At 45.2% G+C, this 25,648-nt stretch overlaps 1 protein-coding gene across 15 annotated transcripts in view; it reads left to right on the top strand.

Annotated features, from left to right (window-relative positions):
* Window positions 1-19,972, top strand: part of EWSR1 (EWS RNA binding protein 1) — a 28,580-nt gene extending 8,608 nt beyond the window's left edge. For 6 of the 15 annotated variants that reach the window (XM_075996667.1, XM_075996672.1, XM_075996669.1 and 3 more), the window contains 13 exons: window positions 1,856-2,042; window positions 4,965-5,132; window positions 7,353-7,564; window positions 8,676-8,856; window positions 11,658-11,695; window positions 12,230-12,262; window positions 12,515-12,633; window positions 16,498-16,627; window positions 17,574-17,696; window positions 18,228-18,390; window positions 18,841-18,938; window positions 19,201-19,453; window positions 19,584-19,972. In XM_075996667.1, coding sequence (XP_075852782.1) covers window positions 1,856-2,042; window positions 4,965-5,132; window positions 7,353-7,564; window positions 8,676-8,856; window positions 11,658-11,695; window positions 12,230-12,262; window positions 12,515-12,633; window positions 16,498-16,627; window positions 17,574-17,696; window positions 18,228-18,390; window positions 18,841-18,938; window positions 19,201-19,453; window positions 19,584-19,623 — 1,745 coding nt within the window. In that variant the 3' untranslated portion in view covers window positions 19,624-19,972. The other 9 variants (XM_075996670.1, XM_075996674.1, XM_075996671.1 and 6 more) reach the window with 4 other exon arrangements.
* The last annotated feature ends 5,676 nt before the right edge of the window (window positions 19,973-25,648 follow it).

Genomic DNA, 25,648 nt, shown 5'->3' on the forward strand with positions numbered 1-25,648 from the left:
TAATTTTTTTAATTTTTTGTAGAGATAGGGTCTTGCTGTGTTGCTCAGGCTACTCTCAAACTCTTGGCCTTAAGTGTTCCTCCTGTCTCAGCCTCCAGAAGTACTAGGATTACAGATGTGAGCCACTGCACCTGGCCTGAAACTCTTACATGCTTAGTGAAATTTGGATTTTCCTTCAGATATAAGTGCTGACATCTAGACCAGACTTTTTATTGGATGGCTTAACTGTACCCATTAGCCAAGAGAAAAAAAGAGCCCAGAACTAGGAATCGTTGTAACACCTCTAACAGGAAAGGGACTCAAGACCTGCACACTTGGGATTTGGGTTACACTCTAGCCCAAGTTCCAAAGAAAAGTTGTGAATCCTGCCTGGTGTGGCAGAGGCAGGACCTAAGGAGAGACTCCGTTTTGGTCTGCAGCACACCTGTGAGAGCAGGTCTTTCTGACATTTGGTGAGGGAAGTACTGAAGGGGGGAGGCAGGGAGACTCTAAGGTGTACCTCCAGTATTGCTGAGCAGGGAGAAAGGGCCCTTTTGCTTGTGGTAGGTAAGTAAGAGAGGAATGAAGTTGGATAACTTGAGAACCAGCCTAGAATCTCACAGTTTCATTATGTAAAAAACATTAACTTTTAAAGGTTTGTTTGGGGGGAATATTAAAGTTTAGTTTAACCCTTTGCACTCAGATGTTGAGTGTGACTCAACAGGGTTAGCAAAAATTATATAGAGATTAAAATTACTCTTTGAATGTATCAATAATTTGAAATATTAAAAAATACAAATAAGTTTTATATGAAAAGAAACTCCAGTTTTTTATTCTACTCCCGCGCTTTGTAAAATCTGTGGTATTTAAAAAATTAAATCCCGAGTAGAATAAAGGAATCGAGAAAAGCAAGCAAGTGCAAAGGGTTAAGATTATTTACTAAAAAACTTTAAATAGCATAACCTGTGTTGGTTAAGTGATTTGTAGAAGTGTGTATATTTATTACTCATGTGCCGTTTCAAACTCTTGTGCTGAAAACAAGATTTTTTGTAGTTGTCACCTGAAACAAAACTAGCATTTCTTGGAGTGTTTAATCAAGTGTTAACATCTTCCACTGAAAATAAAACCCATGTTCTATAGAATTTCTAGTTTTTTAAAATTAAACAAGAGCTGCCTATGATGCAGCGTTTGGGACTGAAAGAAAGTAATTAAATGAATTACTACCCAAATTAGAGGTTGTAGTACTAAAACTAGTACCTGGATCATTATTTCATAGCTATTTTTAAATGAGGGATGAAAAATTACCTGTAGGGTACAATGTACGCTACTCAGCTGCCTAGTACACCATAGTCCCAAACCCACAGCTATGCAATATATACATGCAATGGAATTCAGCTTTCACCCCCTAAATTAATTTTTTTAAATAGAAAGAATAAATGCTATGTAATGCCTTTTACCTCCCTTATGGGGTATTTTATTCCTGCTTGAGGGTTTTTTGGAATACTTAAGTTTTTAGTTGAGAAAGTTCTTAAGGAGGCCTGCTAGCAAAATCAGTATAGACTTAGCAAAAGCCAACTTATCTTCTGTAGAATTCCTTCAAGAGGAGGCAGAGGGAACCCTATTTTCTATAGCATAACATCTTTATATTAGGTGTGGTTTTAGAACAAATGAAATAGTGCTTTACTAGGAATATTTAGAGAAGTTAGGCTTTAAGTATTGTTTTTTTACTACTGTTGCTAAAGGGAGAGTATTTAAATGATTAAATATTGTGATGGTTTAAAGTAGGTGGTTTACGAATTGTTCTGTTCTTGAGTAAGTATCTAGGCAGCTCTCTGAGGGGGCTGGAAATCTGACACAGCTCTTCTTTATGTTGTAGGTTATACTACTCCAACTGCCCCCCAGGCGTACAGCCAGCCTGTCCAGGGGTATGGCACTGGTGCTTATGATACCACCACTGCTACAGTCACCACCACCCAGGCCTCCTATGCAGCTCAGTCTGCATATGGCACTCAGCCTGCTTACCCAGCCTATGGGCAGCAGCCGGCAGCTACCGCACCTACAAGGTAAGGCCACACTCACCTACTCTGAATTCTATAATGCATCAGCCTTGGGTTTGAGGGAAAGAGGGCAGCTATGCACACTTAAAGAATCCATGACTTAGTTCATTTTTAATGATTGCTAGTAACTAATGTGCTGGAACACACCACAGAAATATTTTCCATTTAGCGGTGAAATGGTGCCATCCAAAGGTTAAAATGAGGAATATCACTTGAATGGGTTGTTTGGTTTCAGAATGGTGACCTTTTGGAGTCAGAAAAGGCTGTTGGTTTTACTTTACAAAACCCAGCAGAAAATTGAGCGTGTGTTTTTCTCACAACAAAATGACTGATAGAATTGTAAACTTGATGCTTTAATCTTTGGTTTTATTGGGCCTGTAAATGTGTAAGAGCTTTCTCTTTGGGGAATACTGGTAGTTCACAGTACAAGGACAGTGGAGAGAGGAAGCATGATGTGAGTCAAGAAATAGTTGTATGATCCAGTATTCAGTAAAAGATGTATCCATATCTTGGAAGTCAGACAGTACTGTCTCATCTTAAGCAGTTGACATGATTTTGTCTACATTATATAGAGCAGTGGTCTCCAACCTATGGTGAGTTGTGTAATTATTTCATTATATATTACAATGTAATAATAAAAATAAAGTGCACAATAAATGTAATGTACTTGAATCATCCTGAAACCATCATTGTCCCCCTTCCCAGTCCATGGAAAAATTGTCTTCCATGAAAATGGTCCCTGGTGCCAAAAAGGTTGGGGGCTGCTGATACAGAAGCTTGATAATTTAAATATCATACACAAGTATAAATTTTTTTTTTTTTTTTTTTGAGACAGAGTCTCACTCTGTTGCCTGGGCTAGAATGCTGTGGTGTCAGCCTAGCTCACAGCAACGCAGCCTCACACTCCTGGGCTCAAGTGATCCTTCTACCTCATCCTCCCAAGTAGCTGGAACTACAGGCATGTGCCACCATGCCCGGCTAATTTTTTCTATATATTTTTAGTTGGCCAATTAATTTCTATTTTTAGTAGAGACAGGGTCTCGCTCTTGCTCAGGCTGGTTTCAAACTCCTGATCTTGAGCTGTCCTCCCACCTTGGCCTCCCAAAGTGGTAGGATTACAGGCGAGAGCCACTGCACCCGGCCAATCACTCTATTTTCAAGTTCACTAATTCTTTCTTCTGCCAATTCAAATCTACTATGGAGTTCCTCTAGTGAATTATTTTTTCTTTTTTTTTTTTTTTTTTTTTTTGCTTTAGTTGCAGAAAAGACAAAAAAAAATTTTTTTTTTTTTTTTTTTTTTGAGACAGAGTCTTGCATTTTTGCCCAGGCTAGACTGAGTGCCGTGGCATCAGCCTAGTTCACAGCAACCTCAAACTCCTGGGCTCAAGAGATCCTTCTGCCTCAGCCTCCCGAGTAGCTGGGACTATAGGCATGCACCACCATGCCCAGCTAATTTTTTCTATGTATTTTTAGTTGGCCAATTAATTTCTTTCTATTTTTAGTAGAGACGGGGTCTCACTCTTGCTGCAAGTATAAATTCTTAACTGAGTACCCTGCTATAGGATGAATATTAGGTTCAACAGAGCTCATACCCCATGACTAGTTAGCAGGTAAACAGTATTATTACTTAGAAGATTTTAGGTCTTTGCTTTAGACAGCGCACTTAGGTGGCTTCTGCCTACAGTCTTGAAGGAACATTGAATTCTGATTTGAAAGAAGACTTTCTAGGGAATAAACAAGCAATCAACTTGTAAGTTAGACATTTGTCTGCTGTAGAAGTAAGAAATTAGCTCTGGCAAACATTCATGAAATTACTTCTAGAAGGCACAGTGAGTAATCAGAACCACTTGGTAGTTTACACTTGCTAGACAGCCTGTGTGGTAGTTTGGTTAAACTGATTCCTGAAGGGCCCTATTTCAGTTGCCCTAGGCATTTCAGAGTGTTATCACACGTATGAAGTCCATACCTTGGCCAAAGTCAGTGGAAGAAAAAATGTGTGAAGTCCTATTTGATGCTGTCATGCACCAGTATATCCAAGCCATAGCTGGATGGTTTTATATATGAATTGTTTTTTTTTCATAAATCATCTTTTTGGATTCCCTTTTTCCTAATTTTCAATCCTTAGCACCTTAAAACAGCTATTTATTTCTTGTGATCGGTGATCAATTTAAGGTCAGTGGAAAGACCAGTACTTCTTCCTCATCTCTGGTCTGCCTGCTGATTCTTGGGGGCTTTGCTTAAAATAGCTCCAGCTCACTCTGCTACAACCTTGGTATAAACTGTTAGGGCAAAGAGATAATAGAAACCCCTGGGTTTTTTTCCTTGGGATTGAGATTAATTTTCATCATTAAACAGGTAGTTCCCAGTTCATCTGAGCATGAGGGGAGGCTCTGTGTATATGTCGTCTTGCCTGACTCTGGTGTTTCTGTTATGGAGACTTTAGGGCAAAGTTGGATTCATTTATGGCAGTCCAAGTTAGGAAATGTTTTTTTCTGGTCTGTTACGAGAAATACAAACCCGCAAATTTTCCAGATTTATAATGCCATGATGTTACTCTACCCTAAGACTTGCATTATTATTAAAAGTTTCTTATTTAACAGTCCCCTTTCAGAAAAAGCATTTTTTTCTTAACAAACCATCCGCCATCACTTAAATTGGCAACACAATATTATAACTGCCTATTATAACTGTTAATGTGGAATGTATGAAGCATGTTGGTGTCTGTCTTGTGGATATGATTGATTCTTCCCATTCCATAATATTCTCTTCCAGCAAATATAGTTGGACTGACACTGGGTTTGGTGTAATTTACAATTGTATTTATTTCCAAACTCAATCCTAACATTGCATATTGCTCATAAATTCGTAAAGTTCTTGCCCAAGATTTTCGTGGCTGATAAAGTCTGACTTTTTTATTTCTACTTTTAGACCTCAAGACGGTAACAAGCCTGCTGAGACTAGTCAGCCTCAGTCTACCACAGGGGGATACAACCAACCCAGCCTAGGATACGGCCAGAGTAACTACAGTTATCCCCAGGTACCTGGGAGCTACCCCATGCAGCCAGTCACCGCACCTCCATCCTACCCTCCTACCAGGTCAGTCAGTCTCTTCTTCTTGTGAACAATGAACTAGTAAAATAACAAAACAGGTTTGTTTTTTTTTAGGCTATTGACCAGTTTGCTTTGGCCTCCTCAGGTCAGGTACATCATCTGACTCTCCCAGTGATAACTCTGACCACATTTAGTTACATTAAAGCCTCAGTCCTAGATTCCCATTGCAGTGCCTGGCAATAAATATAACTGTTTTCTGTAAATACAGACAAAAACATTTTGCCACTCTAGGTTCTTCCCTTTAATTTTACTCTTTTACTTAGAAGGATGAAAAGCAGAAGCATATGAAAGCATATAAACAGAACCATAGGAGCCATCTTCTTCAATGCAGTTAGGATGGATAAAGCAGGCCACTGTAAACAACAAAACAATAGCTTTGCCTTAATCATTTTACATTTTACTTAACACACATAAAGGTACATTCCAGTCTTTTAAATTTTGAGCCAGGGTCTTTTCTTTGGACTGCAAGCTTATTTGTTCCTCGTTCTCTCTTACGTTAACCACACCAGCAGTTATGATGTCCATTTTCGGTTTCTTTAAAGTAGAGAAAGAACTGCAGGTTTTCCCATACAAGTTTAATTTGAAGCTGGATTATATCTGAAAGTGTTAAAACTTAGTTTTGTTAGAAGTAGCAATTCCTTTTCTGCACTCATTTCATCAGTTTACACATTAAAGTGCAGGAGATGTGAACAGGTTTAGAGACAAACAGAGCTGCCAGGATACCGTGTGTCCATACAATTTGGAGCAAGAGTGGGCGGGGCTTACACTGGGCTGTGTTATTCAGAGCTGGTCCATACCTGTGTGCTGAGAGCAGTTAATCTGGCAAGTTGAATAGGTTCACATTCAGAGACTATCGAATTCACACAGCTATGGTGTAATAGACACTTAGTTTAATAGTACTTTAAAATATGTTGTCCTTTTTGTTTCTCACTATCTTGGTTTGTCAGGAGTATAATACAAGTTTTTTTTTCAAGCTTTATTTCACCATAAGAATATATCTTTGGTTAGTTTCCTTGTCAGGTAATTAACATACTGATGGGTTTTTTTTAGACAGAGACTGGCTCTGTTGCCCAGGCTAGAGTGCCGTGGCATTAGCCTAGCTCACAGCAACCTCCAACTCCTGGGCTCAGGCAATCCTTCTGCTCCCTCAGCCTCCCGGCTAGCTGGGACTATAGGCATGCACCACCGTACCTGGCTAATTTTTTATATATATATTTTTAGTTGTCCAGATAATTTGTTTCTATTTTTAGTAGAGACGGGGTTTTGCTCTTGATCAGGCTGGTCTCAAACTCCTGGCCTTGAGCGATCCTCCTGCCTCGGTCTCCCAGCGTGCTAAATTGTAAGTGTGAGCCACCATGCCTGGCCACATTTTCATCTTAATTTTTAGAGACTGGGTCTCACTGTGTTGCCCAGGTGGGGTTGGTTTATACTCCTGAGCTCAGGCAATCCTATCTCAGCTTCCTGAGTAGCTAGTACTATGGGCACAAACCACTGCTCCTAGCTCTCTATATTTAATACTCATTTTTTTATACAGTTCCTTTGTTCTGAAGTTTCATAATTTGTCTTTTCTTTATAAATGCCCAGATTTCATAGACATCAAGACATGTCTGAAAGGTTGAGACTATATACCGAAGCAATTTTGAACACTTAGACACATCTTTAAGGGAAAACTACTACTTTTGTGTGGCACACTCCAGCATACACACGCATCCCACCACCACCACACAGCCTTGTCTCTTCAGAAAATGGTTGTTACTCAAGAGAGTTATTGGAAGCAGGCTTGGAACTGAACACCTCACCTAACTCTTCCTAATTTTTCTCAATGTTATTTTCACTGGGTTAGCCTTCCCCACATGCACGTGTGAATACTAAAACGATAATTTTGGAAGCATCTAAACTCCCATATTTGCCTTCAATATAGTTGAAAATAAGCATTGTTTTAAATGGGGCTGGGGGTATAAGAAGAAATTCTCTAAGGCTTATACAGATGGGTTGTTATAGTAATTATCCTCCCCCATTTAAAGTTTTGTTCTGAATACAAAAATATTTTCTTATTTTAAATTCAAACTGTTGATTATGTAGAAAATGGCTGTCTAAGAATGTCTGTGTCATATGCTGTGAATGTCTCCTGTATTCGGAGTATTTGAAGAAGTAATAAGCTTTCTCTCCTTCTTAAAAAAGCTTTTTTTTTTTTCTTTCTTTCAGCTATTCCTCTACACAGCCGACTAGTTATGATCAGAGCAGTTACTCTCAGCAGAACACCTATGGGCAACCGAGCAGCTATGGACAGCAGAGTAGCTATGGTCAACAAAGCAGCTATGGGCAGCAGCCTCCCACTAGTTACCCCCCCCAGACTGGATCCTACAGCCAGGCTCCAAGTCAATATAGCCAACAGAGCAGCAGCTACGGGCAGCAGAGTGAGTTGTTAAGAGAGAAAATCAAATAAGAATGATTATGTTTGGAGTTTTTGAACACGGGGAATGCTCTTTACCATTGTTTATTTTTTGGAATCCAGGATGCATCTTTAGGGCATTGTCATCCTAGTAATAACGGTTTGGATGTCTCAATAAAGATATCAGTGCTTTTCTCCAATTTAATTGTTGTTAGTATGCCTTACAAAAAAAGATATTGTAACTGACCAGAGAAAGTATTTTAGGCTGCTAGCCCTACTCTCTTTGAGGAAGTTACGTACAGTGAGTAAATCCAGAATTCTTTACAGCCTGCTCACCCTAAACCATTAAAAGAGAGTGGCCAAGCAACTGTTGAAAGCTACTGTGATTTTTAATAGTTAAGTAAAAGATATATATATATACACACACGTTTCTTTTTTGAGAACGGGATCTTGTAACATTGTCCAGGCTGGCCTCCCAAGTCCTGAGCACAACCTATCCTCCTGCCTTAGCCTCACGGGTAGCTGGGATTACAGTGTGCACCACCATGCCTGGCTCTAAATGCTATACATGTTTTGTTTTTTGTTTATATGCATTAAGCAAAGAAAAAAAAATCCTCACAGAATACATGTAGTACTTGTGTGCGGAGAGAAGTAATCAAAAACACGAAACTGTCTTCGCAGTTTCTACCTAGATTGTTGCTCTTAAATTCAATTCCATCCAAGAGCATGTCTCATTATGACTGAAATGAGTAAAGTGCTGTTTGATGGAGCTCAGCCCCCAGCAATATGCTAAAGCCCTACTGGCTCTATTTTTGTTTCTTGAATACAGTTTAAATCAGCTGCTTTTGGAGATATCTTGGGATACAGAATCCTATAAATGTATGTTGGCCAGGGGGCTTTTTTTTTTTTTTGCTTGGAAGTGGTTTATTCTAGGCTAACTATATAAGGTTATTTCAGCTTTATAAACCAGCAGTTTTTGTTGAACTTAGCCCACTGATTAAGGGGTGCTTTATCATGGTGTAAAGAAGATGGTACCTTTGGTTATGCAGTTGAGATTTCTGTGATTCCAGGAGAAAGTACATCAGGCAGTGTTGTAAATGCTGGTCCATGGCTTACAAATGTGACTCTTTCCTCAGGTTCATTCCGACAGGACCACCCCAGTAGCATGGGTGTTTATGGGCAGGAGTCTGGAGGATTTTCCGGACCAGGAGAGAACCGGAGCATGAGTGGCCCTGATAACCGGGGCAGGGGAAGAGGGGGATTTGATCGTGGAGGCATGAGCAGAGGTGGGCGGGGAGGAGGACGCGGTGGAATGGGGTAAGAGCAAACCTTTTCTCCTTTTACCTAATTTTGTTTCATCCATAGGATTTTCAATGGAAAGAAGGGACTGAAAGACATAAGAAATTTATTTCTACATTTCCATGGACAATCTGTAGAGCTCAAGCCATCTCTTAAGACATGGAAATGTCATCTTTGTGGCATATATTAAGTGGCAGTTTGCTTTTTTCCCTGCCAATTTACTTTGTTGGGTTGGGGAGGAAAAAAAGAATGGTTTTGAAACTAGAGCTTTCAGTTCCCTTCGTGATTTCCAGAGGTTAAAAGCCTCTGTGGGTAACAGATTTGGGATGGAACACACACAACCCTTCTAACGACCCTAGGTTTTTAACTAATTGCCTCTGAATGGTTGTCTTGAAATACCTGGTATATACTGCAGAAAAGGAATGCAGCTGTTTTCCACATGTTTGTCCCAAACTTCTGTTTGTACTCAGAATTGTTGAACGTAATGATGAAGATCTTGGTCCCATAGCCCTTAAACTATGGCCTGAGGTGCACCTGATTGATACATAGAGTTTGGATGGAGCACAGAAAAATCCAGTAGCTTTTTGGAGAGTAATGTATATAATTATGGGATCACTCCCCATTGGAGATTTTGAAAGTCTAAATCAGTTTGACCATTTTGATTGATGGCACAATCTGGTTTAGAAAACTTTGTTTAGATCAATGACATAACCCTGCTACCTCTGCCTGCCCTTCCCCCCCCTTCTCCCATCCCCCCTCCCTTTCTGGTGTCTGTACTTTGATAAAGGTGAGCTATAATGTTGGTGGTTAACATAATCCAGAAGGCTTAGTTCTGTGTGTGTTCTGTCCCTATATAATGTAAACTAGTTTTTAAAAAGTTATGCAGAATGTTATATCAAGTCTAAATTGGATTTGGCATACCACTCTTAGCTCAAGGAAAAATTAAGTAGCATTTCTTTCTTTATAGAAACGAACTTCAAAATTAAATAGGTAAAAAGTTAATCTTTAACTTTCACATTAGCAAATCTCGTTCTACTGATAGTTAATACTGTTTTGCATATTCTGCATAACTTTAAAAATGAAGTCTTCAGTGAAATCTTTATTGGAAGAAAGTCACTTACAACATGCAAAATTTTATGAATAATTTGATATAAAGTAAAATCAATCTTCTGATTTGGAGAATGTCATTCCATCATAAAGGTTTCACTTCTTTATGGATGTTTTAAAATAGACCGTAGACACTTGAAATTACTATCATCACGTCTCAAATCACCTAGAATTTTTAGTATTTTTCAATTACCAAAACAATTTGAAGTTTATTTTAATACTCCAGAAGTAATCGTTGTATTAATTTTGCTAGACTTTGCTAGTAGAGGGGGCCCCTCTTTCTGGATGAGAAGTCTCTCCTGGAGCCATAGAAGAGACCATGGCTTTCCCTATAGGCTTTTCAACAGACTGTGAAGTGGTCTGTTGGATCCTGTGGGAACAGGACAGGGGCATTTCCCCCTCCCCCTTTTTTATTGTGGTGTGGTGATGGTTTTCAGTGTCTTCTGCAGGTAAGGCACTCAATGTTGTTAACATGCCCTTTTTCATTGCCTCAGTATTTTGATATTTTCATTGGCTGTTAAACGTGGAAACTTTTTAACATGCTTTGTCGCATTTATATGCTACAGGTTACAAAGTGAGAGCCTTGTATACACTTCAATACTTAAAAAGTACCCGTACTCAGTACTCAGCCGGCAGCATAATGAAAAGTGGGACTAGACACGGTGTCCATATGGAGAGGAAAAATATACATAGAATATTTTTAACAAAATGTATTCATTGTATAAATGGAATCCTTCTGTAACTTTGGTAACTGCATACTTGTTGTTTGGTAATGAACCAGAGGAGGTATAATACTCTAGAATTGTGTAACATTAAAGTGTAAACTTTTGTGTTTAAAGAGAGAGAACATTTTATGGTGTGTACTTTTAAAAAGGAAACAAAGCTGCATGCAACAGCTTGAAATTGTATATTCAGGTATTAAAGGTGCAATACTGGTTAGAAAAAAAACTCGGCCTCCCACAGAGGAGCTGCCTTTATTTAAAGAAAACATAATCTAACCAAAAAGCCCAATTCATATTCCTCACTCCCCTCTTTAAGATATGTAATTTTATACAGCCATAATCATTATTTTTAACTGATATGTCTATAAAGTTGCACCCCCAGTCCGTTGAGCCTTGGTATTTGTTGTAAATTCTCCTTTCACAGCAATTGTTAAATCCATTAGTGCCCTGAAATGTATGGCTTTATGCTGAAGATTGGCTGGATGCGTCCTCTCCTGTGTGTTTTAGGCATTTAATGTGGTTGTCTCCTGCTTTATTTATACTGTGACTTGTTAGGATGCCCAGGGCCTCATTTGGCTCTCCCCTGGGAGAGGTTGAGGGTGCACCTTTATGAACATGGAAAGGTTCATCATAGCTGTTACCCCTGTTTGCTCCTCCTCTCTACATGTCCTGGTTTTTCAGCTGATGGGGTGGGTGTTTGGGATCTGTTTTTTTCTTCCTAATTTGCCAAGTATTGCACTATTAATACCAGCCCCTGAAATGAAAGGAACCAACCACACTGGTGTGTACAATCAATCAGACAAGCAAGGTTGTATATTGAGGAAATTTGAGCAAGCTGCCCTGAAGAAAGGCATAGTGACAAGATGAGAGAGATGCATTGTTTGGAGATGTGTTTAGCCAGTGCCCTTCTTCCCCACGAGCCCCCCCAAGGCTCAGAGCGGTACTGGCTTTTAAAGGGAAAGGCCTTCATTTCTTCGTTTATCCCCCCAGCAGCGCTGGAGAGCGAGGTGGCTTCAATAAGCCTGGTGGTAAGTTTTTGAGTATTACCATGGATAGTGTTTAAAAAAAAATACAGTCAGTTTTTAGAAAACTATAATTTTTTATTAGTTTCATAAGTGGTTTAAAAATGATCTATACAAAAGAGACTAATGGGTACTGCCGGCATTGTCTTAGGGGTAATAAGGTTAACCTATGGTTACAAAACAAAGGGTAACTTGAAGTATTGAGCAACTGCTTCTGTAATATGGGGGAGAATACATTTTTAAAATTTGGTTTATTTGGAGGAAAATTTTGACTTAAATTTAACGCTAATTTGGCACATAAGCATTGAGAGTGTATTTGGTTAATGGTTTAGAAGCAAACCAGCAAAGAAAAAAGCAAACCCTAGCAAACCTTTCACAAATGTTAAAGAGGCACTGCTCCATTTTAGCAGTGCAGGTCATTTTGAATTTAATGAATCCCCATCAAATGGTGGTGTAGTAGATAGCTATGTGTGTTTGTAAGGTTTGTAGCTTGCAAGACGTGCACTAATAATATTTTCTGTGATCTTTCCTGGTTGGCAGGACCCATGGACGAAGGACCAGATCTTGATCTAGGTAATTTTGAACTTCTGTATTATGCTTTACAAATTAATGGCACAGAGGTAAATGCATGATAGAGTTCAGCAGCCTGATAGACCACTGTAGTAATCTTGCTATTAGGCACTTGGTTTACAGCATTCTTGTTAGTATGGTTGATAGTGCTCTTAGATTTCTGATGAAAACTATTAGGTTATAGTGATCAGTTAGATATGAAGCTCTTATAGATAAATGATAATAACTCCCCTTCTGTCTTATTTTCTCTGGAAGGCCCACCTGTAGATCCGGATGAAGACTCTGACAACAGTGCAATTTATGTGCAAGGATTAAATGACAATGTGACTCTAGATGATCTGGCAGACTTCTTTAAGCAATGTGGGGTTGTTAAGGTCAGTAAAAGCATAACCAGGTTATCTGGCAAAACTTCAGACCAACAGAGCAATTTAAAGAGATTCAGTTGATATTGAGAGTTGTTTCTGAAGTTCCCTGACCTTTCTGGGTGTCTCATGGTTTGCTCTTTTTTTTTTTGAGACAAGAGTCTTGCTTTGTTGTCCAGGCTAGAGTGAGTACCGTGGCGTCAGCCTAGCTTACAGCAACCTCAAACTCCTGGGCTCAAGCAATCCTGCTGCCTCAGCCTCCCGAGTAGCTGGGACTACAGGCATGTGCCACCATGCCCTAGGGCTAATTTTTTCTATATATATTAGCCAATTAATTTCTTTCTATTTATAGTAGAGACGGGGTCTTGCTCTTGCTCAGGCTGGTTTCGAACTTCTGACCTTGAGCAATCCGCCCGCCTCGGCCTCCCAGAGTGCTAGGATTACAGGTGTGAGCCACTGCGCCCAGCCTGCTCCTTAATATACAAAAAAAAAAAAACTGTTAGCCATCTTTTGATGGAAAAGAAATGCTAAACACAATTTAAGCATACCTGATAACTTTAGAATCATAGCATCATTTTTATAATTATCAGTTAATTGTACAACTGCATGTATGGACACCACTTTTTTGTGAACTATAAAGTAATTACAGAACACTATGTAACATAGAGAAAAAACCATTGTGTATCCACCTCCCTTATAAGAAGTAGAGCTATTAGAATACCTTTGAAGTACCTGCCATAGTTCTTAATTCAATCCCTCTCCCCTCCCCCAGCCTGAATTTTATTATTTCCATTTCTTTGTAGCTACATTTTCAATAATATTTTGCTTGGCTTTTTTGAGACAGTGTCTCACTGTGTTGCCCAGGCTAGAGTGCTGTGGCGTCAGCCTAGCTCACAGCAACCTCAAACTCCTGGGCTCAAGCAATCCTTCTGTCTCAGCATCCCAAGTAGCTGGGACTACAGGCATGCTTGGCTAATTTTTTCTCTATATATTTTTAGTTGACCAATTAATTTCTTTCTATTTTTAGTAGAGACAGGGTCTCTTGCTCAGGCTGGTTTTGAACTCCTGACCTTGAGCAGTCCTCCTGCCTCGGCCTCCCAGAGTGCTAGGATTACAGGCGTGAGCCACCAAGCCTGGCCTTGTTTGACATTTTTTAACTTGAATTTTTATTAAGCACTACTATAAGGCAGCACTGTTCTGAGGCCTGGGAATATACCAGTGAACAAACAGATAAGAGCACTTGGAGTTTACATAGATTGGGAAATGAATAGTAAAATTGAATGTAGTATGTTAGATGTTAAGTATTATGCAGGAAAATAAATAAAGCAAGAAGGGCAGGGATAAAATGAAGGATGAAAACATGTACTTGGGACCACAAGGGAACAGGTGTGGGGAAGGAGTTTGGCAAGTTAAAGGAGCTGGTGTGACGAGAAGGTTTTGGTCTGAATTAGCTGGAATGGTGGTGTAGTGAGTGAAATTGGGGAGACTAAGAGAATGGAGTTTTTCAGGGTAGGGAGGAGTTGATCAGTATGTCTTAACACTCATTTTTCATTGCGTTGTCTTTTGTTAATTTATTAGATAATAGTTCTTCATATTATATGAAAGCTAAACCTTGTCTGAGTTTCAGATATCTTTTCCTAGTTTGTGGCTTCCTATAATTTTTTTCTGATGAATAGAAGATAATGATTTTAATATAGCTGAGCTAATCACTTTTTCCTTACGGGTCTGTGTCTATTTTTTTTCTGTAGACAAGACTTTTAGGCCGGGCGCGGTGGCTCACGCCTGTAATCCTAGCACTCTGGGAGGCCGAGGCGGGCGGATTGCTCAAGGTCAGGAGTTCGAAACCAGCCTGAGCAAGAGGGAGACCCCGTCTCTACTATAAATAGAAACAAATTAATTGGCCCACTGATATATATAGAAAAAATTAGCCGGGCATGGTGGCACATGCCTATAGTCCCAGCTACTCGGGAGGCTGAGGCAGGAGGATTGCTTGAGCCCAGGAGTTTGAGGTTGCTGTGAGCTAGGCTGACGCCACGGCACTCACTCTAGCCTGGGCAACAAAGCGAGACTCTGTCTCAAAAAAAAAAAAAAGAGAGACTTTTGTTCCATCAGCATTTATCAAGTGTACCCTTTCCCCAGTGGTGCCTAGTGCGTCTCTGTCGCATAGAAAGCTTGCTCAGGCATATTTCACGGCTCCCCTGGGTACTTTTGGTCAGTTTGTGCGATCTGGTGCTAATACCACGATGAATTACTATGTTTTTATTCTGTCTTGTTAGCTAGGGGAAATTCTTGTTTTTCTTTTTCTTCAGAAATATTTTATGGGGGGGAGGAGAGCATGGGCAATATAAGTAACCTTAACACTTGTACCCCCATAATACACTAAAATAAAAACAAATTTTAAAAAGAAATGTTTTACTATTCTTCACTCTTTGCTCTTCAATATAAATTTTTGAATCAGCTTATGAACCCCATAAACTTAAAAACTTTAAAACCCCAATTGGATGTTTAGTAAATCCATAAAACAGTTTGAGGGTAATTGACATTTTTGTAATAACTGAGTAATCTTTCCCTCCCATGAATATTATGTGTCTCTATTTATTTAGGCCTTCAGTAAAGGCCATCTCCTTAAAGGTCTTGCAAATTTTTATTAGTTTCATTTCCAGGTTTGGGAGGTAGTGGTTAGTTTTGATTTTGTTTCCTTGAGTTGCTCTGGTTAATGGTCCTTTTTAAATGACATTTTCTGATTGTTACTGCTATGTGGAAATACAGTTGATTTTGGTAAATCTTAAATTACATAAGATTTCTCTCTACTTGTGTGTGTGCACGCATGGATATGTGCACCCCAAAAGCTAATTGGTTTTTTAAATATGTATGTAATATTTTGTTTATTCGGGTATGTTGGGTTTATCCTGAATAAGAAAGTAGCGTTTACCATCAAAATTTTGGAAACAAAGGAGATTAAGAAATAGATTTCCCCAGGCTGGTTGCGGTGGCTCACACCTGTAATCCTAGCTCTCTGGGAGGCCGAGGCAGCCGGATCATTTGAGCTCAGGAGTTCTGAGACCAACCAGAGCAAGAGCAAGACCCCATCTGTACTAAAAATGGAAAGAAATTAATTGGCCAACTAAAAATATATATGTAAAAAATTAGCCAGGCATGGTGGCACATGCCGTTAATCCCAGCTAACTCGGGAGGCTGAGGCAAGAGGATCACTTGAGCTCAGGAGTTTTTGAAGTTGCTGTGAGCTAGGCTGACGCCTCGGCACTCTAGCCTGGGCAACAGAGTGAGACTCTGTCTCAATAGAAAAAATGTGAAGATGAATTCTTGTACAGTGTGGCTTCTGAATTCAAGCCAGCTACATCTCACATTCAGCTGGAAAAACTAGTCTTCGTTCTAGCTCTGGAAGAAATACTGGCTATCTTGGACTTAACCAAGAATCTGAATAGCACACCCAGCCTTTATACTTAATGGTTTATGGATAATTTTGTTTATGCCAGTCATTTCTTATGTCTGACTGCCCCTATAAGGTGGCTGCCTGTTTGGGCATAGAAAATGCTGGAGTGGGTACACAGGCACCAGGTGAAGATGGCTAGGGAAGGAAAAGGGCCCATCCTGTTTTCTTACATGCTTTTAGGTCTGTTTAGATTTTTAAACACATCTAAGGAGGAGATCACCTAAGTATACATTTGTTGTAGAAATTTGGAGAATAAGTTATCCATAATTCTACTCAAATAGACTGACATCCTAGTGACTGTGTGTCTACATGTGAAAAATTACTGCTTTTGACAATCTGAGAGACTCGAGTTTCACATGGATTTTTTTTCTACCAAACTAGTATATTCTAGTCACAGCCTAACTATACTGTTTTATGTGTAGATGAACAAGAGAACTGGGCAACCCATGATCCACATCTACCTGGACAAGGAAACAGGAAAGCCCAAAGGTGACGCCACAGTGTCCTATGAAGACCCACCAACTGCCAAGGCTGCCGTGGAGTGGTTTGATGGTAGGATGTGCTCACTGGCATTGTTGACTCATTCTGGGCACACAGAGGGTCTTGAAACAAATGTTGCACGTGTCAACTTAAACATAAAGGATCTTGCAATGTTAGATGCCGCTAGAACACCATGCTCTGATGTGGTTCTAGGGACAAGGAACAGATGTACTCTCCCTCTGCGTGACTGTAGGGTTTGGCAGGAGGAAGGAACTTGAGCCATAGGAGCCGGAAGACTTCCCTCTGCTCCTGGGGGAGGTGGGTTGCCTGCCTCCCTTCAGCTGTGTGAGGGCCCAGTCACCGGCCCTGACTTGGGAGATCCCTTGAAATTAATCCTGGAATTTTACTTCAAACAATGGCAATTTGAAATTGTCAAATGACAAGTCCTGTTCTCTGCTCTTGGCCACTTCAGGCTCTCATCCCTACTTCTCACCCTGTGCTGGGCAAGAATCCTGGCACACCCAGCCTTCTTGCCAATATACTTCTTTTCTTAGGGTGGGGTAGAGAATTTGGGTTTTTTTTTTTTTTTTTGAGACAAGAGTCTCGCTCTGTTACCCCATGTAGAGTGCAGTGGCATCATCATAGCTCACAGCAACCTCAAACTCCTGGGTTCAAGCAATCCTGCCTCAGCCTCCTGAGTAGCTGGGACTACAGGTGCATACCACCATACCCAGCTAAATTGTATACTTTTTGTAAAGACTGGGTCTTGCTCAAGCTGGTCTCAATCAAACTCCTGAGCTCAATCGATCCTCCCCACCTCCCAGAATTACTGGTGTGAGCCACCGCACCCAGCTGAGAGCTTTTTAAGTATCTTAAAAAGCCTTTTTCTGGACTTGCCAGTAAAGATCTTAAGATTATGGAGAAGCAGACTTGATGCATTTGGGGACAAATCTGGCTTGATGATGTGGTGAAAAAGAGTGTAGGGGGGAGTAACTGGTATTCTGTAATCTTGTTCCAGGGAAAGACTTTCAAGGGAGCAAACTTAAAGTCTCTCTTGCTCGGAAGAAGCCTCCAATGAACAGCATGCGGGGTGGTATGCCACCCCGTGAGGGCAGAGGGGTGCCACCGCCACTCCGTGGAGGTATTTGCTAGGCACTTTCTCTGAGCTACTTCTGTGTTGCTTTAAATGTTTTCCAATATACTTCTTGCCTTTGAGAAACTTTAATCGTGGATAACCCCATTAGAAATACAAAAGAGATGCATAGAGTCAATACTAGACTGTTGGGGGCTGACAGTGAGTGTTTGTGGTACTAAAAGGAAGAGAAGAAAAATGTGTCTTTGATTGTTAGGGTGGCTTGGAGCCACTCTGGCTGGGTCACCTCTGGGGCTGCCATTGACTTATTCTGTTTTGGTTGCATCGTGAAAATGCCTGCCCCTAGTGGAATTTGTTGTGGGAGCTAAATGAAGTCATATATGTGGAAAGTGCTCTATGCGGGGCCCAGAAGTTGTAGGAAGAAGCCGATGCCTGAGCTAGGCCACGGGGCCTGTGGGGAGGTGTGGGGCTGGTGAGGGGGAAATGACAGCAGTCATATCAGTGATTTACTTAGTAATTTTTATTTCTCTGTAGCAAATCTGGTACTGCAAAGAAATGATTTGCTATTTCTTTTTGCAGGTCCAGGAGGCCCGGGAGGTCCTGGGGGCCCCATGGGTCGCATGGGAGGCCGTGGAGGAGATAGAGGAGGTTTCCCTCCAAGGGGGCCCCGAGGTTCTCGAGGGAACCCCTCTGGAGGAGGCAATGTCCAACACCGAGCAGGAGACTGGCAATGTCCCAATCCGTATGTACCTCTCTTTTTTTTTTTTTTTTTTTTTTATGAATACCCAAAAATGAAAACCTAACGTATGTACCTCTCTTGACAAATTACTATTCTGCTAGTTGAGGTCACCCTCTACCTACCCCATTCCCACCCTGGAGAGGAGGGTTGCTGGATTCTTTGTTTAGAGGAGTGTAACCATGACCCTGACCGGTGGGGGGCACTAATCAGTCATTCCCTGGCTGCCTCAGCACCTTCTGGAAGTCACCCTATATTCCTCTAGTCTTGTGGGTGCACTGCTGCCGGAGGCTGTGCTCTAAAGCCATTTTCTGTAGACAGATCCTCTTAATAGTTTGTGACATAATAGTTTGTGGCCTAGTGATAGTGGAGTGTGTGACTGCTCAGGTGTTACCTTTGCTTGTTCGACTATCTCAGTTCCACTGGTGATTTCTACTGTGACGTGATTTTACGCAGGGGTTGTGGAAACCAGAACTTCGCCTGGAGGACAGAATGCAACCAGTGTAAGGCCCCGAAGCCTGAAGGCTTCCTCCCGCCACCCTTCCCGCCCCCGGGTAGGTACAGGTTTTGTGAGCATCCGCTCAGGTTCTTGGTGCTACACCTCTGTTCTTAACTTAGTTGTGGGCTTTGGTTAACAGCTATTGCCCACTGCTTAAGAACCTTAGGTTGTAGTTGTGTCGTCCTTTCTAAATTGTCATCTGGATGTTGAGATTGAGTAAAGCCATCTGCTTTGTTCCACTCTGGGAGAAGGACGCACATCCTGAGCAGCTCTGCATCTGCCCACTGACTCTGTCTCCCATCCTTTCCTCACCTTAGGTGGTGATCGTGGCAGAGGTGGCCCTGGCGGCATGCGGGGTGGAAGAGGTGGCCTCATGGATCGTGGTGGCCCTGGTGGAATGTTCAGAGGTGGCCGTGGTGGAGACAGAGGTGGCTTCCGTGGTGGCCGGGGCATGGACCGAGGTGGCTTTGGCGGAGGAAGACGAGGTGGCCCTGGGGGGCCCCCTGGACCTTTGATGGAACAGATGGGAGGAAGAAGAGGCGGACGTGGAGGACCTGGAAAAATGGATAAGTATGTGATGGTCCAAGCGGGCACAGCAAGGGGATGGAAGGAAGCGGGAGCTTGGGTCAGGAAGAGGGTGTCTTGGGGCTCCGTCCTCACCCCTCCCTGCTCTGACCACAGCGCCCCCTTTGCCTTGCAGAGGCGAGCACCGTCAGGAGCGCAGAGACCGGCCCTACTAGACGCGGAGACCCCACAGAGCTGCATTGACTACCAGATTTATTTTTTAAACCAGAAAATGTTTTAAATTTATAATTCCATATTTATAATGTTGGCCACAACATTATGATTATTCCTTGTCTGTACTTTAGTATTTTTCACCATTTGTGAAGAAACATTAAAACAAGTTAAATGGTAGTGTGCCGAGTTTTTTTTTTCTTTTAAAGATGGTTGTTTAACTAAGACTTAACAATGGGAACCCCTGTGAGCATGCTCAGTGTCGTGGAGAACCAAGAGGGCCTCTAACTGTAACAATGTCATGGTTGTGATGTTTTTTTTTTTTAAATAAAATTCCAAATGTTTATAAACAGTCATCCTTCTCGGCCTCTGTTCCGCAGTCACTGCACGTGTACCTGGACCCTGCCCCACCAGGGAGGGAGTGGGGTCCATCCAGGTAGCAGTTGGTTCCAGTCTCACATGAGGGAAACTGAAAAGATTGGGACATCGCAGCACCCTCTCAGGAACATCCAAGGGTTCAAGGAGAAAAGGGGAGGCACGAGAACAACATGGACTGGCTGCTTTGCCCGCCTTGCTGATGGCAGTGGGGTTTGCCTCGGGCACACGGGCTCCCTGGCGCTGCCTGAGGAGGGTCCTGGAGTTCCATGCCGGCTCCTCTGCGCCTGTTCCCAGCCCTGCCACATACACGCTTCATGCCTCTGCCGTTTTTTTGTCACATCCTGTACTCATTTCGCAAAACCCTACCTGTCCTCTCCAGTCATCAAACCATCTTCCTGCTCCAACAGGGAAGCGCGTGGAAAGTGTCATGTCCACCTCCCTTTCTAAACCACTTCCAGTCTCCTTTGCCTTCACTGAAATAGTAGCTGAAACTCACCAGCTGCTTAACACCTTTCCCAGTCAACAGAGTGCCCTCTGTCCCCCATCACCTTTGCTACCCTCTCCTGGCCCCTGAACGTGGGAGGACCTCTAGGCTAGCACTGGGCTCCTCTGGCTGTGCTGCTGAGCCGTCCTCCCACGCTGGGCCGTTTGCCTCCCACAGCTGACACGCCACCCCCTGGGCAAGTGCCAGCTCGGCTTGGGGGATGATGGGTGCTGAGCAGGGCTTGCCCCTGCCCTATCCCCCACACCAGCGCGGCAAACAAACGGAAGCATTGCCCCAACCTTGGTGCCATCCAAGATGGCTCACTCTCCCTCAGACCCCAGTCCCCACCCAATTCATCTGGCTCTTCCAAACCCAGGATAGCACAATCCACCCCCCTACCCTACCTCCACCGCCTGGCCCCTGGGCCCCCTACTGGTCACCTTGGCTCCTAGAGGCCACAGCAACTTTTTTTTTTTTTTTTGAGACAGTCTCTTGCCCAGGCTTGAGTGAGTGCCATAGCATCAGCCTATGCCACAGCAACCTCAATCTCCTGGGCTCAAGCAATCCTACTGCCTCAGCCTCCCGAGTAGCTGGGACTACGGGCATGTGCCACCATGCCCGGCTAGTTTATATATATGTATGTATATTAGTTGACCAATTAATTTCTATTTGTAGTAGAGACAGGGTGCTCTTGCTCAGACTGGTTTCGAACTCCTGACCTTGAGCAATCCGCCTGCCTCGGCCTCTCAGAGTTCTAGGATTACGCATGTGCCACCGTACCCGGCCCACAGCAACTTTTTGACACCAGAAGTCATCTCAAAACCGTTGGATGGCTCCCACATTTGCTGTGACCCAAAGACCCCTGTGGCCTCTGCTATCCCAATCTGCTTGCTCTGCAGCCCAGCTACACGGGCCAGTGTGGTTCCTCCAAGGGGCCAAAGACACTCCCACCTCAGCCTCTAGGCGTCAGAGCCAAGGCGCGCAGGAGGCCCATGCTTAACCACAGCCTCACTGGACTCCTGTGTGGTTCCAGGCGCTGCACTAAGTCCCTCCACGTGTTTAATTCCTAATAACTCTTTAAAGCAAGCGGTCTACTACACCCCTTCTTGGACGAGATGGGAATGGAGGTCAAAGGAGGACTTGCCATGGAGGGGCCAAGGTGAGAGTTAAGAGTAGTCCCTCTGTGTCCAGAACCTGCTCTCCCGCCATGCCACCAGGAGACAAGACCCCCCACCACAGGACGGCCACCTCAATACATATAGGCACCTGTTTCTGCAAGGCCGGGTGCTCTGGCAGCAAAGGGCACGTGATCAGCCCACCTCCCTGGCTTGCCACCAGCACTAATACGGGAGGACAAGCTGCTGTCACTGGAAGCTGCTGCCACCACACACACATCAGACTGAAGTAGCCTTCTGTCCCTGCCCTGAGAAGGGTTTGTCACTAGTGCTAACTAGCCCAGGTGGAGGTGTTTATGTCAGGCCTGTTTCTCTTAGCCTGAGGCTGGGACGGTGTCTCTAACTTGTAATCACTCAACTCTGGGAAGCTGAAGCAGGAGGATCACTTGAGACCAGGAATTGGAGACCAGCCTGAGCAACGTAGCGAGGCCCCGTTTCTACAAAAACAATAATAAATTAGGGCGTGGTGGTGCACAGCTGTAGTCCTAGCTACTCGGGAGGCCGAGGCAGGAGGATCACTTAAGCCCCAGAGTTCGAGGTTACAGTGAGCTATTATGACACCACGGCACTCCAGCCTGGGCAACAGAGTGAGACCCTGTCTCAATAAAACAGAAAGGAACGTCTGGACTGCAGTGGGCACAGTTGTACACAGTCATGGACTCTGAGCCCTGGCTCAAAGGGCTACACAAAGCTGGCTGAGGAAGAGGAGGGTGGGCGGGGCAGGTACAGAAGAGAGAAAAGTCAGAGAAAAGGTCTGGCCTATATTCCTCACATTTAGAATAAAAGTTTCAGGCCGGGCGCTGTGGCTCACGCCTGTAATCCTAGCTCTTGGGAGGCCGAGGCGGGCGGATTGCTCAAGGTCAGGAGTTCAAAACCAGCCTGAGCGAGACCCCGTCTCTACTATAAATAGAAAGAAATTAATTGGCCAACTGATATATATATAAAAAAAAAATTAGCCGGGCATGGTGGCGCATGCCTGTAGTCCCAGCTACCCGGGAGGCTGAGGCAGAAGGATCACTGGAGCCCAGGAGTTTGAGGTTGCTGTGAGCTAGGCTGACGCCACGGCACTCACTCTAGCCCGGGCAACAAAGTGAGACTCTGTCTCAAAAAAAAAAAAAAAAAAAAAAAAGTTTCCAACACAGCCTTTTGGTCCCACTAGGCTACACTGCATGGGATCCATGGGAGACCAATCTGTGCTCTGCCGGAAGGAGTGTAGGGGTGTGGGGCGGAGGGCAGCTGGCCCTCGCGCTGCCCTTCCCACCCCACGCCCGACAGAGGACAGAGCTGCGTGTGGGCCGTGGCGAGGGCGAGGACAGCATGACGCTGGCAGCCTGGGAGGCAGGCCCACATGGGGCCCTGGAGGCAGCTTGGGGGTGACCTGTCCCGCGCCAGGACCCCAAAAGCTGGATCCACATCCGGACAGGGAAGTCTGAAGCCGCCCACGTGTCCCTCGCTCATCCCGGGCTGTGCTCATAGGCCGGACTAGCCTGGAGAGCTCCGAGCTCACCGACCCAGCGCCCAGGGCTCCCGGAGCTGCCACGAGGGCCCTGCTCCAGGACTCCGCCGCCATCATCGGACCTCTACCTGCAACGGCACCGGCAGCGGGTGCAAGAAACCTGGCCACGTGCCCACGGGCAAGCGCCGGAACAAGCCACAGGGAGCTCACACAGGCCTGGGGGCCCCAGAGCCCGGACCTCTCGTCCCCTCAGCATCCCCGTGGCTTCCCTTGGTGCTGTGGCAGCTTTCCCAGGGGTAGCCCCACGGGTGCTGCGCCACTGCCTAACAGAGCAGGGGTAAAGGGCAAGTCCCCCCTCGCCCTGGGCCAGGGATCCGACCACGCCAACAAAGCCGGCACCACCGCTGCCCCATGTCCTGCAATCAGGCATGGGAGACCCGTCCAGAACAGGCCTCTGATCACAGGCCACAGCTCATGGAACTGGGGAGCCGGAAGAGTAAATCACTCTGTCACCCCTCCTTCCCAGAGGAGTCGTGGATGGACACCCAGCGCCTGGGCCGTACAGAGCACAACTCTATGACGCAACTGATACAACTGTTCCATTGTACAGACTGTGCAACTGAGGCTCAGGGAACTTAACATCCCACCCAATGACTGACAGCAGGGCCTGGGGCCAGTCCACTTCTGTGTCCAGAGCCAGGAAGCGCAGCGAGGCAGTTACAAGCAGGAGTCAAACCGCACAGCTGCTGACTGCACACATCCCTTGCCTCTCTGGGCCTCAGTTTCCCAAAATTGTAAAATGAGAACACATAAAAGTTATCATAGTTCACTGGATTATTTTGAGGATTAAATTATTTAGTGTCCACACTTGGATTCCCCCAAAACCTGGGGCCCTCCCCCACCTCCAGCAGCCCTCCCCTCCCACGGTACTAGCCGCTCCATCCTCTCGGGACCAATTTGCCAGGACGTCCCTCAGCTTGCCCCTCAAAATACAGCCAGAATCCAATGTCCTCTCGTCACCAGGTGTCCTCTGGGGCTCTGGCTCCAGCCCCTGCCCACCGCAGCAGCCACAGGGAACCTGTGAAGACCTAAGGCAACCTCCCCTGCTCTAAAGGCCTCCATGGCTCCCACGTTCCCCAAAAGAGGCACGGGCCCAAGGCCCTCTCTCTCTGACCTATCCCCATCCTCCCCCATTTCCCTCCACTCCCGCCTCGGCCTCCCCATTCTTCTGGAACCTTCGCTGTTCCCTCTGCCTGCAACTCTCTCCTTCCAGACGCCCACGCCGCTGCCTCCCTCACCCTCCCGGATCACAGATTTAAAACTGCAATCTGGTCACCCCCCACACCTGCCCTCCCTCACCTGCCCCCTCCACTCTCTCCTCCCCCCGCCGCAGCCCTGTCTCTGCAGGGGCGGCCTCCCTGCCAGAGAGCAAGCCCCAAGAGCTGGCTGGGTCTGGTGCCAGCTCTGGTGCCACAGCCAAGAGACTCAGCACACAGTAGGCGCCCGTAGGCGTCAGCCATCAGTATTCCTAGTTCCCTGCCTTCCCCACTCCAGGGTGCGGAGGGAGGGCTACAGCAGGGCCCCCTCCACCCCACACCCAGGGCAGTCAGTGAGAAACCATCTTGGCAAGGCCACGAGGAGAGGCCTCTCGGCGAGGTGGTGCCTGTCTGTGGCTTGGCACCAAGAGTTCTGGCTCACAGTAAGTGCTCAATAAATGTTCCTGATCCTAGAATGAGGGTGTTCCCAGAATAGTCACATTCAAATCCCAGCTCCACAGCTGCTTCCCTGACTGCATCCCAGTTTGTGCACGACGACACGGTCCTCCGTAGAGGTGACCCTCTAGTTCCTTCTCATCTAGGAAGGCGCGGAGCAGGCCTGGCACACAGTAGGCGCTTTATTAAAGCTCTGAGCGTGGCTATTGTTGGCTGTGCTTCCCCCAGGCGCCGCCCGAACAGCCTGGCGGGGCCAGCCGGCGGCAGCAGGGGGCAGGATTTCCCGGGCAGGTCCCTCCTCTGCAGTTCCAGGGAACCGGCGGGGTTAACCCTCCCGCGCCCGGCGGCGCCCCGCCTGGACACACGGGCGGTGGCCACCCGCCTGCCCGTCTGAGCCTCAGTGTCCCCATCCGTAAAACGGGTTCCCCTAACCTCAGGGTTACAAACGAGCGTTCGGTGAGAACGAGGCGCCCACGCCGCGTGGGCGTCAGTCCCTGGGGCCATCGTCGCCCTCCCTGGGCCGGCGCTGCTGGGGAGCTCGCCCGGCGCGCGGCCGGGTTATCTGCCCGCGGAGGGCCCCGGCGGAGGTGACTCTGCAGCCCCCGGCCCCTATCGTTTCCTGCCTTCGCCCGGGAACAGGCCGTGCTGCCCGCCCGCCCGCGGGGGTCACTGTGCGGGGCGGGGAATCGAAAGGGCCCAGCCCCTGCCCGGGACGCCCGAGAGTGGACGCGGCTGCGGGGACAGGCGGCGGGGGCGGGGCGGCGCGCGGCCGCCCCAGGCAGAGGCGCGGCCCCTTTAAGGGCGCAGCCCCGCCCGCCCGGCGAG

Source organism: Microcebus murinus, chromosome 22, assembly GCF_040939455.1.
Source record: "Microcebus murinus isolate Inina chromosome 22, M.murinus_Inina_mat1.0, whole genome shotgun sequence".
NCBI classification, from domain to species: Eukaryota; Metazoa; Chordata; class Mammalia; order Primates; family Cheirogaleidae; genus Microcebus; species Microcebus murinus.